Source organism: Gymnoscopelus braueri (assembly GCF_963280865.1).
Source record: "Gymnoscopelus braueri genome assembly, contig: SCAFFOLD_82, whole genome shotgun sequence".
In the NCBI taxonomy this organism is placed as follows: Eukaryota; Metazoa; Chordata; class Actinopteri; order Myctophiformes; family Myctophidae; genus Gymnoscopelus; species Gymnoscopelus braueri.
Window position 1 is genome coordinate 12,318 of NW_027660740.1, and position 16,922 is coordinate 29,239.

The window sequence follows — 16,922 nt, forward strand, 5'->3', positions numbered from 1 at the left end:
TTAAGTTATACTTAAGATGCATTCATTTTGTTGTATGTAAACTGAACACAACTTGACAATCTGGAATAGACTTGAGTCCAAAAGTAATCAAACATCAAAACATGAAGTATCATAGATGCATATGACTTGATTAACACAATTTAAATCACATTTTCTCATGATATTTTTAATAATAGGATAAAAGCATGTCATCACTAATATTGATTTAATCCCCTCGCATAAACATGTGATTATATGTTTGATGTCACATCGTCCTCTCTGAGCAACCTAAACATAAATAAATACAAATGAAGAAGCTAATAGCCTGATACAATTATATAAATCGTATCAGCTTAAAAAAAAACAAGTTAATTTAACTGTGAGGATGTCACATGACCCCAAATGGACCATTAGTGACACCTGATCAGAGTTAAATGAACCTTATATGAGAAACCCAGAGCTTAATACTCTTCGTCATGCAATAGGCCACCATTTCCCAAAAGTGGGACGGGGCCCATATGTGGGTCGCGGACCTATTTGTAAGGGTCGCGAGGAAAATACCCCTTTATTTTATTTTGTTACTACTTTTTTTGTTTTTCCCTATCATTTTTTCAAAAATATTTATCATTACAGTTAAAAACTAATTCAAACATGTTTTCAAAATAATTCTATAAAACAAAATGTAAAGAAAATCCAATAATTAGAGGGTGGGGGGATACTTTTAAGAAGAAGAAGTGAAAATAGCAGATCTACAAGCTCACAACACGTCGCATCGCGACATATTGTGAGCTTGTAGATCTGCTATTTTCACTAGTTTGGGTCCTGGGCAGACATATAGCCTGGGACCAGACGAATCTGCAGTGCAAAAAAAGAATTGCCCTCGGCGTGATATAGTCTGGCTACTGGAGGCTAGGGCCAACAAAAAGTATAGGCCCATATGTCAATTAAATGATCCCAAATCACCAATTATTACATTATATGACAAATGATTATTATACAGTATTATAACTAAATGCCATAGAGGAGAACATTCTCTCTATACTGCTACAACATAACATTAGATTATAGAATGGCAGTCAGTTCATGACTACCAGTGGAAAGTAACTAAGTACATTTACTCAAATACTGTACTTAAGTAGCCTATTTGAGGTACTTTTACTTTACTTGAATAATTATGCCAATTTTCAATACTTTAGTTTATAGGACGCTTTTATACCACAATGCAACTCAGAGGTAAATATCGTAGTCTATACGTTTTACTCCTCTATAATAACTTGACATCTTTAATTACTATTTACTTAGCGTTTCAATTTCAATTATACTTACAAACATACAAATTATATTATATGTAAACTATATTTTATACTTAATCGATACAATAACCGCCGATCTACAAGCTCACGTCATGATGCATAGTGAGCTTGTAGCTTAGTTATTATAACATACAAAAAATATATATATAATAATTGTGTAGCCTATATGTGTGTATGTTGATGACAATACCTCTACGCTACTTTTCTCAAGGCAAATGTTGAATACAGGCCTATTAGTAACACAGTGTACCAGTGGTGGAAAGTAACTAAGTACATGTACTCAAGTAAAGTTTTCAGGTAGGCCCCTACTTTTACTTTACTTCCGATTTTTTTTTACTTCTACTCCACTACATCGCAGAAGCAAAATATTGTACTTTTACTCCACTACAACTAAGAACTTTAGTAGTTACTAGTTACTTTGTAGATTTGGATTATTATTACAAAACATACATTAACTACTTCAGCCCTAATTCGACTTTATTTGAAAACAGCCGATCTACAAGCTCACAACACTTGAGCTTGTATCTGCTATTTTCAAAATATTTTTTATACATTTCAGACATAATGATAACTTGTGAAACGGGACATTCTGCACAAAGAGTACTTTTACTTTCGGTACTTTAAGTATATTTTGATGACAATACTTCTGCACTTTTACTCAAGTAAATGTTGAATTCCCAGACCTTTACTTGTAAACAAAAGTGTTTCTACCTTGCCGTATTGATACTTTTACTTAAGTAAGAAATGTGAGTACTTTCTTTCTTTTTTTTACCATATACTTTTACTTGAGTAAATCAAACCGCCGTCTCTCCTCCCCACGGCAGAGCCCTGCGCTCTGATTGGCTGCTGCTCTTCCAGGCTGATTAGGAGTCCATATAAACGTGGGGCCTGGTCTCTCCAGAGGGTCAAGTTTCTACTGCCTTAAACACCAGACCTATAGAACCAAACCAGAGGACTTACAGATCGTTCAGATCCGGACTGGAGTTATATTACCTTTTTTATTTCTTCTTCTTGGAGTTGCCACCAGAATGCCGACTTTGCAGAAAACGTGACCCATGTGTAGATCTGCTATTTCAATCTGAATACATTTGAATACATATATGATACCTTGTGAAATGGGACATATTATTATTATTGCATAATGAGTACTTTTACTTTTGGTGCTTTAAGTATATTTTGATGCCAATACTTTTTGTAGTTTTAAGTGCATTGTCCTCATCGGGGGATTTAATCGATGCATAATTATACATGCTGTATAATATAATATTTACATTATCGGATGACTGATAAAGAAAAAAGAAAAACGCGAGTGGCGGATGATTCTCTGCAGGATCAGTTCGTTTCTGGGGCGGAGAGACAGAGAGAGAGAAGCAGATCCATCCTATCCTCCTCTATTCAGGCTTCTTTGAGAACTTCTTATAAAGCAGGACCGGCCGGGATTGGAACTTAAAAAAAGAAAAAAAAAGCATCGATCGGATCACCACTTAAAAAGCATCGATCACCAATAATCAATCAAGTCAAAGCCGAGCAGTTTTTCTGGGGCTGAGAGAGAGAGAGAGAGAGAGAGAGAATTCCCATCTCTTCGGGCTTGCGGGAGAACTTCCTAAATACAAGGCAGAGGAGGACCGGCTTGGATTGGAACATTAACAGCATCGATCGCCATAAATAATCAATCAAATCGAAGCCAAAACGTATTATAAAGACAGGACCGGCTGGTATTGGAACTAAAAAAAAAAAAGCATCGATCGCCAATAATTAATCGATCAAATCAAAGCCAAGCAGTGAGAGAGAGAGAGAGAGAGAGAGAGAGAGAGAGAGAGAAGCCCGATCCATCCCGTCTCTTCAGGCATGGAGAAGTTCTTCTAACGCAGGGGAGGAGGACCGGCTTGGATTGGAACTTTAACAGCATCGATTGCCAATAAATAATCGATCAAATCAAAGCCAAACATATTATAAAGGCAGCAGACTCGGCCGGGATTGGAACTTAATCATCGATCACCAATACTAATAATAATCGAATCAAATCGAAATAATAATCGAATCGAAGCCAAAAACCATGAACCTGATCGGGAGCTACCAGCACCACCACCTCATGCACGACACCTTCCCGTTCGTGCAGGCCCGCTGCCACCCGGGGGCCGCCGGCCATCAGGACCACAGCCCGGCCTCCTACTTCCAGAGCTGGGTGGCGGTGTCCAACCAGACACAGGCCGACTTCCACCACCTCCAGGGGCCGGCCGGAGGAGCCTCCTACCCGGCCGAGTTCGGAGGAGGGGTCGGCGGAGCCCCGGGAGTGGGCGCGCAGCACGGTAAAGGCTGTGTGTGTGTGTGTGTGTGTGTGTGTGTGTGTGTGTGTGTGTGTGTGTGTGTGTGTGTGTGTGTGTGTGTGTGTGTGTGTGTGTGTGGTTCGAAAAACCTTTTCATGTCAAGGACCCCCAAAAAATGTATGTATTTGGGCCGCGGACCCCCATCTCAAAATATTTTGTTCCAGGAGCAAGAGGTTTGAGTTACAAATGTTCGCTTTAAACATATATATATTCAAAGATTTGCACAAAGTTTCAAGATTTTTTCAAAAATAGCAGATGTACAAGCTCATGAGCTCATGATTAAACTCCAATACATTTCTATAGGAAGGGACTCTTTGGACTCAAACCAGTCTAGTCTAGGTTTTTTTCAGAGGGTATACCGTAATTAGTATTGCGTCGTAAACTTACAAAAACATAACCATATAAATTAAGCTCTTTAAGCCATATATTTAAATAGTGAAAATAGATACTATAGATATAAAAGCTCACGACGCCTGAGCTTTTTAGATCTGCTGTTTTCACTATTCTTTTTTAAATTTCAATACAGCGATGCATGGCTATTAAAAAGTAAATGCTCTTGGCAATTTGTACCTTTGAATATAATCTATAGTGTTTACTTATGGGTATTATATTACTTTTGTCCAGCCACCATATATTTTTTCTTTTTTAATTTTCTTGTTCGTTTTTTTCTCTCCATTTTGACAGTTTTTCAGCTTTTCTTTGTTTTGTTAAAGGGTAGGCGAACCTTTTTGGTCAGAAATGTGGTTATTTTTTTGTACACTTGTTTTTATTTTATTTTTGTATATTATATGAAATTGTAACTATGTTACCACAAAATTGACTGAAATTAACTAAATTAAACTAAACTATACATAGGCTTGGACACGGATGATGCAAATGCAAATCATGATTTGGGGCTTTTTTTAAACGGGGCGGTGTTCTAAATCTCAATACAGCAATGCCTCACTAGTAAATGAAATGCACTTAGTAATGTGTACCTTTGAATAAATAGCATTTTCTTAGCCTATAACACTGTTTCCCAAAGAGTGGGTCGGGACCCATGTGTGGGTCACGGACCCATGTATGGGTCACAAGTAATTGGTCACTGTACAATTATGTGTTTTATTATTTAAAAATATTTCCTCAAAGAAAAAGAAATTCATAAAATACAAAGAAATGTCAAACATTTTTTCAAGAGAATTTCACAACAACAAAAATAACACAAACATAAATAAATAAATACACTTTTTAAGAAGTATAGTGAAAAAAATAGTAGATCGACAAGCTCACAGGCGTCGATCATCCGCCTATTAGAATGTCAGTCAGTTTATGATTACCAGTGGAAAGTAACTAAGTACACTTACTCAAATACTGTAGGCTACTTGTCTTAAGTACACATATTTATTATAATACTTGTGTCCAATGTCCATCCACCATATAGCCTAATATAGGCTTGGACGACGGGAAAGCATGTGTCATTTTAGATTTGAGCTAAAAAAGCATTATTTTACATGTGGCTATTCAAAAATAGCAGATATACAAGCTCTAGCTTGTAGATCTGCTATTTTTTGTGCATATCTTTGCAATTATTATTTTAATGCGAACATTTTTAAATCTTTGCTTCTGGAACAAAATAATGAGTGATCGGGGTCCACGGCCAAATACATATTGTTAGGGGTTCTTGACATAAAAACGTTTGAGCAGCAGCACTGATATAGCAACTTATGTGTAGAATCGGCCTCAGGTCCGAATGGGAGAGTCTGCTAAATGTTCAGATGGATGCAGCAGCACGGCGGTGGAACAACTGCTGTTTTCAATCTAAATTTCAATAAAGCACTGCATCAACACTAAAAGAAAAATGCACGTAGCAATTTGTACCTTTGAATATTTAGAATTTTCTCACTTGGGTATAGCCACTGTTTCCAAATGGTAAGGCTCGTGAGTAAATAGGACCTTTTTTCCCCCACGTTTCCTACATTTAAATAAGAAAATATATTATATAAATAAATAAAAAGTTTAAACCAAAACAAATGACAAATTTTTATCAATTAAAAACATTTCCTTCATTATTCAAAAGTATTTCATCATGAAATAAAATGAAAACATAATTTCCAAAAATAAATAAATACAAAGTTGAAGAGGGACTTTTATTGAAACAGAGTATACTTCCACATCGCAGTATTATGATACTTTCACTTAAGTAAAAAATGAATAGGTTTTCCACCACTGCCTAATATAATAAATAACACATGTGTGTCCATCCTCATCCATCCCATAATCACATCCAGGCATGGACGACGGGCTGTCCTCGCGGATGATGCACGGCGGTAACCACGGCAACAACAACAGCAACAACAACAACAACAAGCGTCGCTCGGCGTCCGGCGGGCCGAAGAAGGAGCGCAAGCGCACCGAGAGCATCAACACGGCGTTCAGCGAGCTGAGGGAGTGCATCCCCAACGTGCCCGCGGACACCAAGCTGTCCAAGATCAAGACCCTCCGCCTGGCCACCTCCTACATCTCCTACCTGATGGAGGTGCTGGCCAAGGACAGCACGGGGGACGGGGGTCTGTCCACCGAGGGCTTCAAGGCCGAGATCAAGAAGTACGACAACCGGGACATGAAGAGGAAAAGGGAGATGGTAAGAGGGGAGTTTACTAGACTTTTTTGTTCTTTCTTTAAAAAAAAAAAAAATTCTAATGATTTTGTTGATGGTAAAAGGACACTTTTTCATGCCAGGGACCCCCAAATTGATATATATTTGGCCGCGGACCCCCATCTGAAAATATGTTGTGCTAGGGACTCCCAGAAGCAAAAGATTTGTGTTAAAATGTTCGCTTTAAAATAAATGTATTCAAAGATTTGTACAAATCTTCAAGATTTTTCAAAAATAGCAGATCTACAAGCTCATAGCGCGGGACCGCGCAATGAGCTTGTATATCTGCTATTTTTGAATAGCCAAAGTATAAAAGGTTAAAATTATTGTGATGCTATAATCACACATTTTGCTGGGGACCCCCTGGAACCCCCTCAAGAACCCCTGGGGGTCCCGCCTGGACCCCACTCTGAGAACCAATGGTTTACTACATTGGTTCTCAGGGAATCCTTGAGCAGTGGTGGAAAAAAAGTACTCAAATGTTTTACTTAAGTAAAAGTATCAATACTGCGATGTTAAAGTACTCTGTCTCTGTTACAAGTAAAAAAAAAGTCCGTAATTCAAAGTTTACTTGAGTAAAAGTACAAAAGGATTGGTATCAACGTGTACGTATACCAAAAGTAAAAGTACTCAAATATTTGGGGAGAAAAATGGAAATTGGAAATACTCAAGTAAAATATAAATACCTCAAAATGGTACTTAAGTTCAGTACTTAATTAAATGTACTTAGTTACTTTCCACCACTGGTTCTCAAAGACTCCGGCGACCCCCCCCCCCCCCCCCAGGCAGTGGTGTGTTCTAGTTTTTTTTCCGGAGGTACGATGATAACGGTCTATACGGGGCTATACGCTTATATGCAAATGTTCTGCAGGTCACACTCACACTACGGTCCATTTGGTTCCATGTGTACTCTCTCTGAGCTATAAATGGATAGATTAACACTGAGGATTTTACTATAGATGTAAAAAAAAAAGAATATTTGAAAAATGGTGTTAAGTAATGTAATGTATATGATGTGATGTGAACATGCACTGTACATCATTATCACACTTCATTTTATCCTTCAACTTCGTGTTAATGCCCCCAACATGACTGGATACATTTTGTAGCAAATTGTAGAAATATTAGACGTTAATTGTCTAATGTTTAAGCATGTTCTAATCATGTTTACTGCAGGCCTTTTTTACTGTACTTAGGTTTACTAAAAAAAAACATTAATATAATAGCCCATTTTACACCGAGGTGCCCAGATGTCCCGTTTCCGATGTATTTGCCATAGATTGACTCGATACAACATTTATGATAGTCTTGATCCAAGGCTATTTGTTTACAGTCGTGGGAAAGAAACTGTTAGTCAATTTACTCAAGTAGGTTACTGGACGATTTTGAGGTGTATAGGGTGTATACTTTTACTTCATTTGAGTACTTCTACTCCACTACATCTCAGAGTGAAATGCTGCTTTTTACTCCCACATGCTGTCATTATTTGAACACTTTAATTACTCGTTACTTTGGCGGATTTAGATTATTATTATTATTATTATAACATGTAGCCACTTACCACTTAAGACTGGCCGTTCAAAATAGCCAGTCTACAAACTCAATACAATAACAGAGATATGAAAACGGTCTTTTGTTTAAACATTCATTCGTGTATTCCTTTATTTATATGATTTATTTCACTGTGTAGCTTCATGAGAAAACTGTGTATTCAAATACCGGTAGGCCTAATCTTAGTCATTATTAAGATAACCGTGATGCAGTCTTTGAAAAGTTTAAAATAAATATTATATATAAAACGAGTAACAATAAAAGTAAAATGAGATGAAATATTCTAGGTAAATAAATGTTACTGGAGGTTTTTATATTCAGAGCAGTGGATCAGTCATTTGGGAGCTCATTACCTTCATAAGAGAAGCATTTTAATCTGACACACTGCAAGAATCTATCATTTTAGGCTGATTAGATCATTTGATTAGCGATATGGCTTTAGGATAATATGGTTATAAACAGTAAATGACCGCATTAGCAATGTTTGGATGAAAACATGTCAATGTTGGTCTAAAAACAACTGTAATCGGCTATAGTTAAATCGTTTAAAAGTAGTAATTATAGCATATCCTTAAACTTCAGATACCTAAGAAAAAATATGACACATGGCATATTATTCTATTTGTATTTGACAATAATAATATAAATAGGACACTTTTGTTTAGTATATAGACTCATTGATGTTTACATTGATATTTATTTGGGTATATGTTTTTAATTTTCACTCTAATTCTGCATGATGTTGACAAACTGTATCATTTAAAAGAACGTGCAAAATGACACAAGCGTTGGTCCTACATATTTACAATTAGGTCTATAATAATATATGTTATATCGTACTTCCCGTGTAGAATGACCCATCAGGTAATATCACTATTATTAATGTGGTGAACATAGCTGACTGTAGTCAAATGAATGAATGAATAAATTTAAAAAAAAAATGATTATAAGTGATTATTTTAATAATGGGTCTCGAGCTGAAAACGTTTGTGAACCAATGGCTCGTATGTGTAACAATGATATTAATATTAATATTTAAAATATTAATATTAACAATTATCATTATTGTTATTTTTATTTGTATTTTTATACTTATTATTGTTATTGTTATATGTGATGTTTTTCCGTCCATGAGAGTGAAGGTTTATGTGTAATATTAATAATAGTAATAATATATAATGTGTAAGGGTTCACACCAGTGGTTCTCAAACTTTTTCATGTCAAGGACCCCCAAATTGACACTTATTAGCCCGCGGACCCCCATTTGAAAGATATGCCAGGGACCCCCATAAGAGAAGATTTTGACGGCTCATAGCCGTAAAAATCAATTGTATCAAGGACCCCCAGTTTGACATGCATTAGGCTACGGACCCCCATTTAATGGAATTTCTATCCCTGGGACCCCAATTTGTATAGTAAAATCAATGTTAATTTAACTCTGAGAGTGTACAAATGGAACCAAATGGACCCGTTAGGGTCCATTTGGTTCCTCAGAGTTACAGACCCATAAGGGTCCATTTGGTTCCTATCCATCATTTAGCTGGGGATCCCCTGGAACCCCCTCAAGTACCCCTGGGGGTCCCCGGACCCCACTTTGAGAACCAATGGTTTACACTACATCCATAATATTAATAATATTGTTCCATCCACAGAATGAAGGCCTACAGGAGTCTCTGGGGAACGAGAAGAAGTTTAAAGGACGGACAGGCTGGCCTCAGCAGGTCTGGGCTCTGGAGCTCAACCAATGAATGAAGAGGAAATAGATGTATATATTATATAAATATGTATGATAATAATAATAATAATAATAAAACCAAGCAACAAACATTCAGAGAATCTGTTGTTGTTGCTGCTGCCTGAGGAGGAATATAAAGATCTTTCTTTTTGAAAAAAACATTCTATATACGAAAAACGTGCAATTCCGCGCAGAGCGCATTTCCCCACATCGGAGCCGTTATAGAAGAAAGCGCTGGTCAGCGCCAGGACAGACAGGAGATCCTAGGAGCAGATGGTACCAGAGGTAGGTGAGCACTATGAGGGACATCTGGGCACCTTCATGTCAAACTGGCTATTTTGTCCGAAATGTTAAAAGATAAAATATTTGGAAAATGTATAAAGTAAAGTATACATGATTAGAGCATGCTTAAACATTCGACAATTAAAGGAGTAGTTCACCCAAAAAATGACTTGTTTTCTATCAAATTCACACCCAATGAAGCCTTGATTTCATGGAGATTTTTAGTTTTTGTCGCATTCCTGAGAAAATAATTTGATACATTTGAAATCTCCATGAATTCAAGTCTTCATGGGTTGTGTAATTGATAGAAAAGAAAATAGTACTTTTCATTCACATTTTTTTTTAGAAAATAAGTACTTTTTTTTTCTTTTTACATTGCTTAAGACCATTTTTTTAAATATTCTATTTTGTAACATTTTGGACAAAAATAGCCAATGTTACATGGAGATGCCCAGATGTCCCTATCAGTGCCCACCTATATCCTGTATATCCGACCAGATGGGAACCATTTATGGAGCAATGGACCCATGCAGGACCCCCGTGGACCCGTGGGAACGGCGTGGTGGGGGGGAGGGGGTCCGCCGTCCTCGGGAACTTTTGGAACGGTTATATGGACCGTTATCTGAACAAAGTTACAACGGAACCCTGAGACCAAGTATACTTAATATGGTTCTGGATGGCACACACACGCAAGCGCACACACACACACACACACACACACACACACACACACACACACACACACACACACACACACACACACACACACACACACACACACACACACACACACACACACACACACACACACACACACACACACACACACACACACACACACACACACACACACACACACACACACGCACCCACACAGCACACATGTCACTCACACAGATGCAAGGTGAAGTAATCCAAATGAATGTGTGTGTGTTTGTGTTGCTATACTTGTGAGGACTTCAACATTCGAGGACAGCGATTTTATGAATGGCATTTTTAATACACTTTACCATTTCTATCTGCCATTTTTTATAGCAGATCTATAGCTTGTAGATCTGCTATTTCTCGGTGCATAGACATGCACTGGCACGAAGCTATAAGCATAAATCATGTTTAACTGTAATTCCAAACCCCTAAACCTATACAACCTGAACTCATAATCTTAATCCTATAACCTGAATAGTTTATTTCTAATTGTAAACGTATCTCTAAAAATCTGTTTTAACCATGACACCATTTCTCTTGTGTTCCTCACAAGTACAGTAACTCACAGTGGCGGAAAAAAGTACTCAAATGTTTTGCTTAAGTAAAAGTATCAATACTGCAATGTAGAACAAGTAAAAGTCCGGAATTCTAAATTTACTTGAGTAAAAGTACAAAAGTATTGGTATCAAAATGTGATTAAAGTACCAAAAGTAGAAAGTACTGAGATGCTTGAGAATAGCAGATCTACAAGCTCACAAGGAGTCGCAACACATTGTGAGCTTGTAGATCTGCTATTTTCAAATTTCCTTGGTATAAAATAGGGCTAAATGGTTAATGTGTGTTTCATAATATAAACATTTATATCAGCAAAGAAAACTTGTAACTAAAGTTTTCAAATAATTGTAGTGGAGTAAAAGTACAATATTTGCCTCTGAGATGTAGTGGAGTAGAAGTAAAAGTACTGATAATTGGAATTACTCCAGGTAAAGTAAAAGTACTTTAGTGCATACTTGAGCAAATGTACTTTACACCGCTGGTAACACACACGCATACGCGCGCACACACACACACACACACACACACACACACACACACACACACACACACACAGTGTAGTGGTGTTTTGGTTGTATATTTGTTTGTTGTTTGTGTTTTTCTTCACATTGTCATGTCAGTTCGGCACTATACATGTTCCCCTCTCCGCTTATTAGAATAATTATTATATAATGTAGGGAAATTATATTACAAATCCAGATGTATACTTCGCCGCACGCCGGTGTCCTGGCCGCGCGACACCGTCCTACGGCAAAGCATTCGTCGGGTTTTGACGCTGAATCTACCTCAAGTGTTTGGTCACTGTTCTGTTTGAGATGAGAAATAAAATGAAACTTTAACCCCGTGTAAAGAATAAGATTATTATTATTATCATTATTATTATTATTATCATTATTATTTATCCTTAATATTATTATTATTATTAATAAAATTATTTATAATCAGTATTATTATTATTATTATTAATATTAGTATCATGATTATTATTATTATCATCATTATTATTATCATCATAATCATTATTATTATTTATAATCAGTATTATTATCATTATTACATATATTAGTATCATGATTATTATTATTATTATTATTATTATCATAATCAGTATTATTATTTATAATCAGTATTATCATTATTATTAATATTAGTATCATTATTATTATTATCATCATTATTATTATTATTATTATCCTCATCATCATCATGATGATCATCTTCAAGCCAAAGCACCCTGCAGTACTTGAGTACATGTACTTGGTTACTTTCCACCACTGCTAAAATGTAAATTGTGGGCTTTCATTTTTCACCCCAAAACAAATGAAACATCTTCCCTTGGTGTAGAAATGGTCCAACTGCGCCATCAAGTGGTAGATAGATGACACTACAACCTATTTAGTGGGAGGATTTCATGTTGTGCTTTATTTATTATTATGGACCCCAAAGGGTTATTATGGACCCCAAAGGGACTTTTAAATATACTGTAGGCTACACACAGCAGCAAAATCCATTTGTTGAGAAATATGTCTTAGCATTATGGTTTGTCTTGTATTTAAAAGGTAGGGTAAGTGATTTATGTTGTTAAAATAAGTGTTAAATACGTGTTAAATAGCTCTATATTCTGAGCATAATCATTGCTATAGACTAGAGTGTGTGTTCAGTAACAGAAGTCTCCATGTCTCTCCTGCTCTTTAGTAAACAGAAAATGCATCTACAGGTCGGGATACCCATTTGATCCAATCAGGAGAGAGAACTCTCCTACATGAATACATAAACAAGTGGAATTGTAAGTAATGACACCATTGGAAATGGAACACTATACAATTGAAGCTGATAAATGGGTCTCCTTCCTGATTGGCTGGATACAACATTTCAACCCAACATTTTCTGTTCATTAAAGAGCAGTGGTGGAAAAAGTACTCAAATTCTTTACTTAAGTAAAAGTATCAATACTGCAATATAGAAATACTCCTGTTACAAGTAAAAGTCCAGAATTCAAAATGTACTTGAGTAAAAGTACAAAAGTATTGGCATCAAAAAATACTTAAAGTACCAAAAGTGAAAGTACTAAAATGTTTGAAAATAGCAGATCTACAAGCTCACAAGATCGGCTATTTTCAAACAGCCTAGGTATAAATAATATAAAATAGGGCTAAAGTGGTTAATGTATGTTTTATAATGCAATAATGTATATCTGCAAAGTAACTAAAGTTTTCAAATAATTGTAGTGGAGTAAAAGTACAATATTTGCCTCTGAGATGTAGTGGAGTAGAAGTAAAAGTACAGCAAATTGGAAATACTCCAGTAAAGTAAAAGTAGGCTAAATCAAAAATTTACTTAAGTACAGTACTTGAGTAAATGTACTTAGTTACTTTACACCACTGGTTTTAACCAAATAAAATATCACTTACACTACCTTTAACTACTTTCAACCTGGACATTTATACCATCCGTATTTTGGTCAATTATACATTAAAAAAAATAGCAAATATAGGCTATACAGGAAATTCAAGTAGCAGATCTACAAGTATTTCTGAAATATATCAAATAAAACAGGGCTTCAGATGTTAGGCTATACAGGTGACAGTAGATGATAACTGGGCACTATAGGAAAGTCACAGTTTGATGCAAATGTTCTATGACTGCGTATGACACAGTAACCCTTACCTGCACCACTGGTATGATTCCCATCTAAGACAGTGTTGAGCGCCACACTATACCGGCTTTTGATTGGCTCCCACCACTATACTCTGGAGATTACTATACCTATACCAGTCTCACCAAAGTCCCTAAAATATACGTACAGTAAAATCCTCAGTGTTCATTTAACTCAAAGGGTGTACAAATGGAATCACATACAAATGCAGTAAACTATAGGATCACAGGCGAACCAAGAACCTAGCATCTGTCTAAACAAAACATCAAGAAATAATAATCTGCACATTGAAACTATCGGATGACAAGCTAATCAAATGAACCTGGAATCTGTCTAAATAACATGCTATGTGAATTACATTTGTATGAGGACTGCAAGGTCGTCAAGAGTATGTCAAATTCTATGGGCTAAGGTCAAGGTGGAGTCTCTAGAGTCAAGAGTTAGGTCTTTTGATAACGGCGGAAAGTTGGGAGTGAGTCTGCAGTTCTAACTGCAATAGACCATATTCACACGGCGGCCATGTTTCTATGAAGTCAATGAAAGTAGCCACCCCGGGTGGCGGCACTTTCAATGTTAAATTCCAATATGGCCGCCGTGTGAATATGGTCTATGGGGAGTTTTGTTCCACTGTTTGGGAGCCAGGAGGAGGGAGAAGAGTCTGGGACGTGTGGAGCGTTGTCCCATATGTTTTAGGGGAAGGTTCTCTACAAGATCTCAATGAGATCTTGCAGCATTGTGAGCTTGTAGATCGGTTCAAATAGCCGAAGAATGTGTATATATATATATATATATATATATATATATAGGGCTGAAGTGGTTAGGGTGCGTTTTGTAATAATAATCTAAATCTACAAAGTAACTGAAGTTTTCAAATAATTGTAGTGGAGTAAAATGTACTTAGTTACTTCTTTCACCACTGGATATGGGGGTGCAATGCCTTTGGTTGCTTTGTAGGCCAACATCAGTGTTTGTGTGAAATGTATGGGTAAAATGAAGCACATCTCAAACACGTCGCTCCTTGTACTTGTACGTTTATTAATAAGCAGCCATATTTAAATATGTATATTCTAGTACATCAATAAGGTTAATGCAGCATGGCCTAATATGGTAACAGAGGCGGGGTGTCTACATGGCACTAAAAAAAAATAATCTACAAGCAAAAACAAAGTGAACAGACTGCACTGATGATGGCGCATCAATAAAGGTCTGACAGACAGAAGTTACATTAAAACAACTCATACAAACAAAAACCAATCGACGAGAAAACGGAATAAAAACAACCTCGGTGGACAAATTCATGTCGCCGCCGCTAGAAAACACAGTCGTCGGCGTAAAGACCCAACAAATACCACTTTGTGATTGGTTGACAGAGCCAGAGGTCTCCTCCCATCGTCACCTACAGGTGTTGACCACTTCTACCCTGGCGTCATTTATAGGGGGGGGGGGGGGGGGCAAAAAGTTTCCAAATTCTCAAGCAGAAGAATAAAACGGTTTAAATAGTTGACGGTGCATTGATCCACATTAACGCCTTTGTATGGTTGTCTACAGGTCACAGGGGTGAATAAATCCATGACTTCCTCTCTTTGCCACTTTTAGTATTTTAAAAATACCAAGTGTTCTTTCGTTTCGTTTTGTTTGTTTTAAGAATAGCAGACCTAAAGATAAACAACTCTGTCCAAAACGGGTGTGGAAATAAAACTGTATCGTCCACAAACAAACAAACACGTCCCCAGCGGTCGGAGGGCGTTAAATTAGGACTCTCTGGTGGATGAAACAAAGTACATTAAATTATGACTCGACCGGTGAGACATGATTACCAAAAAGATTCAGATTTGTCTTTTTTTAAATGTATTCACATACAGGGCTTCTGAAAGGCAGGGTTTGAGGTCACACCGTCTGCTGTACTGTAGCAGAAAACACACACACCCAGGTCAGTGTGGTTCAACATGTTTACAACTAGAACCAAACACCTTTAAAATGCACTTACACTCTGAACGTTCTCAAGAGCTCAGTGACATGAACCACATGAATTAGCGGCCCTATTTTAGGGCCAACATCAAGACGAAAATAGCACATCTACAAGCTCACGTGTCACATTTTGCGATATATTGTGAGCTTGTAGATCTGTTTTTTTTTGTCAGATGTTCACACCAGAATGGGACGGAGGCTTAGAGTGGTGGTTTGACATGTTAAATTAATTCCTGAATCCTATTGATACCAATTCAGTCGCGTTGGGTTCTAAGTCACATTGTGACATGTGGAGCTGAAGTCAGGAGGGACAGCGGAAGGTCTACGGTTCGACTTCCAGCTCCTCCTCACATAGTAGTGCCCCTGAGCAAGACACTGCAGATCATTACAATATTTTAGAAGATTCTCCTTTAGTTAAACACACTATTGCACAGGAGGGGTGTTTGAAAAAGCAGGAATATTGAATTTATGATCCAAAGTTTATAATATAAAAATATGTAATATTGAAGTTATAATCCAAGTTTATAATATGATGAAAATATGGAATATTGAAGTTATAATCCAAGTTTATAACCTGAAGAAAACGTTTCTTGTTCATAACAAGAGGTTGTCAATTAATCCTCTGAATATGGAGATGATTTGAACCTTTTATTAATTGGTTGTGTCCCGCTTGTTGAAACACGACTCCTGTAGACAACACAACGTCACTGTCGGGTCAGGAAAGCTAAAATGTTTGCATGTATTTTGAGCAAAAGAAGTGGAAAAAAACGGAATCTACAAGCTCACAATGTGTGGCATCATTCCTCCATTCAGTGAGGGGCCCACTGCAAAAAAAACAGCTTCTCCTGCACTAATAGACGTACAAGACATACATGTATATATATATCATTGCTGTCGGGCAGAAACCGCTTAACTCCATATTATAACTTTGTGTTTTTTCGTAAATTAGTGCTCTACTTGATCACACAAAAATATCAGAAGTAGCAGATCTACAAAAAAATATGAATATTTCTTCCTGTATTGACATGCCCAGAATAGGGAGAGCAGGTTGAAAGTTGTTTAAGTCTGAGTTTCTTTTTTAGACAATTAAAAGTATTATGAGCTTGTGACTTATATTTTCCCGTTTCAAGAAAAGTAATGCTTGTGGACGTACATGGTTTCCACTTGACAGTGACGATGTTTAAAAAGCAGACCTGGTCTAAGAATCCACAGATCT

The 16,922-nt window shown here is 36.8% G+C and overlaps 1 protein-coding gene across 1 annotated transcript; it reads left to right on the top strand.

Moving 5' to 3' along the window:
* Positions 1 to 3,348: 3,348 nt before the first annotated feature.
* On the top strand, positions 3,349 to 9,553 carry LOC308081233 (heart- and neural crest derivatives-expressed protein 1-like; the record flags this gene model as incomplete). Its single annotated transcript, XM_080457620.1, has 3 exons — positions 3,349 to 3,601; positions 5,887 to 6,239; positions 9,458 to 9,553. The coding sequence occupies 3 exons, from the start codon at positions 3,349 to 3,351 to the stop codon at positions 9,551 to 9,553; spliced, it is 702 nt and encodes a 233-aa protein (XP_080313746.1).
* Positions 9,554 to 16,922: the final 7,369 nt, after the last annotated feature.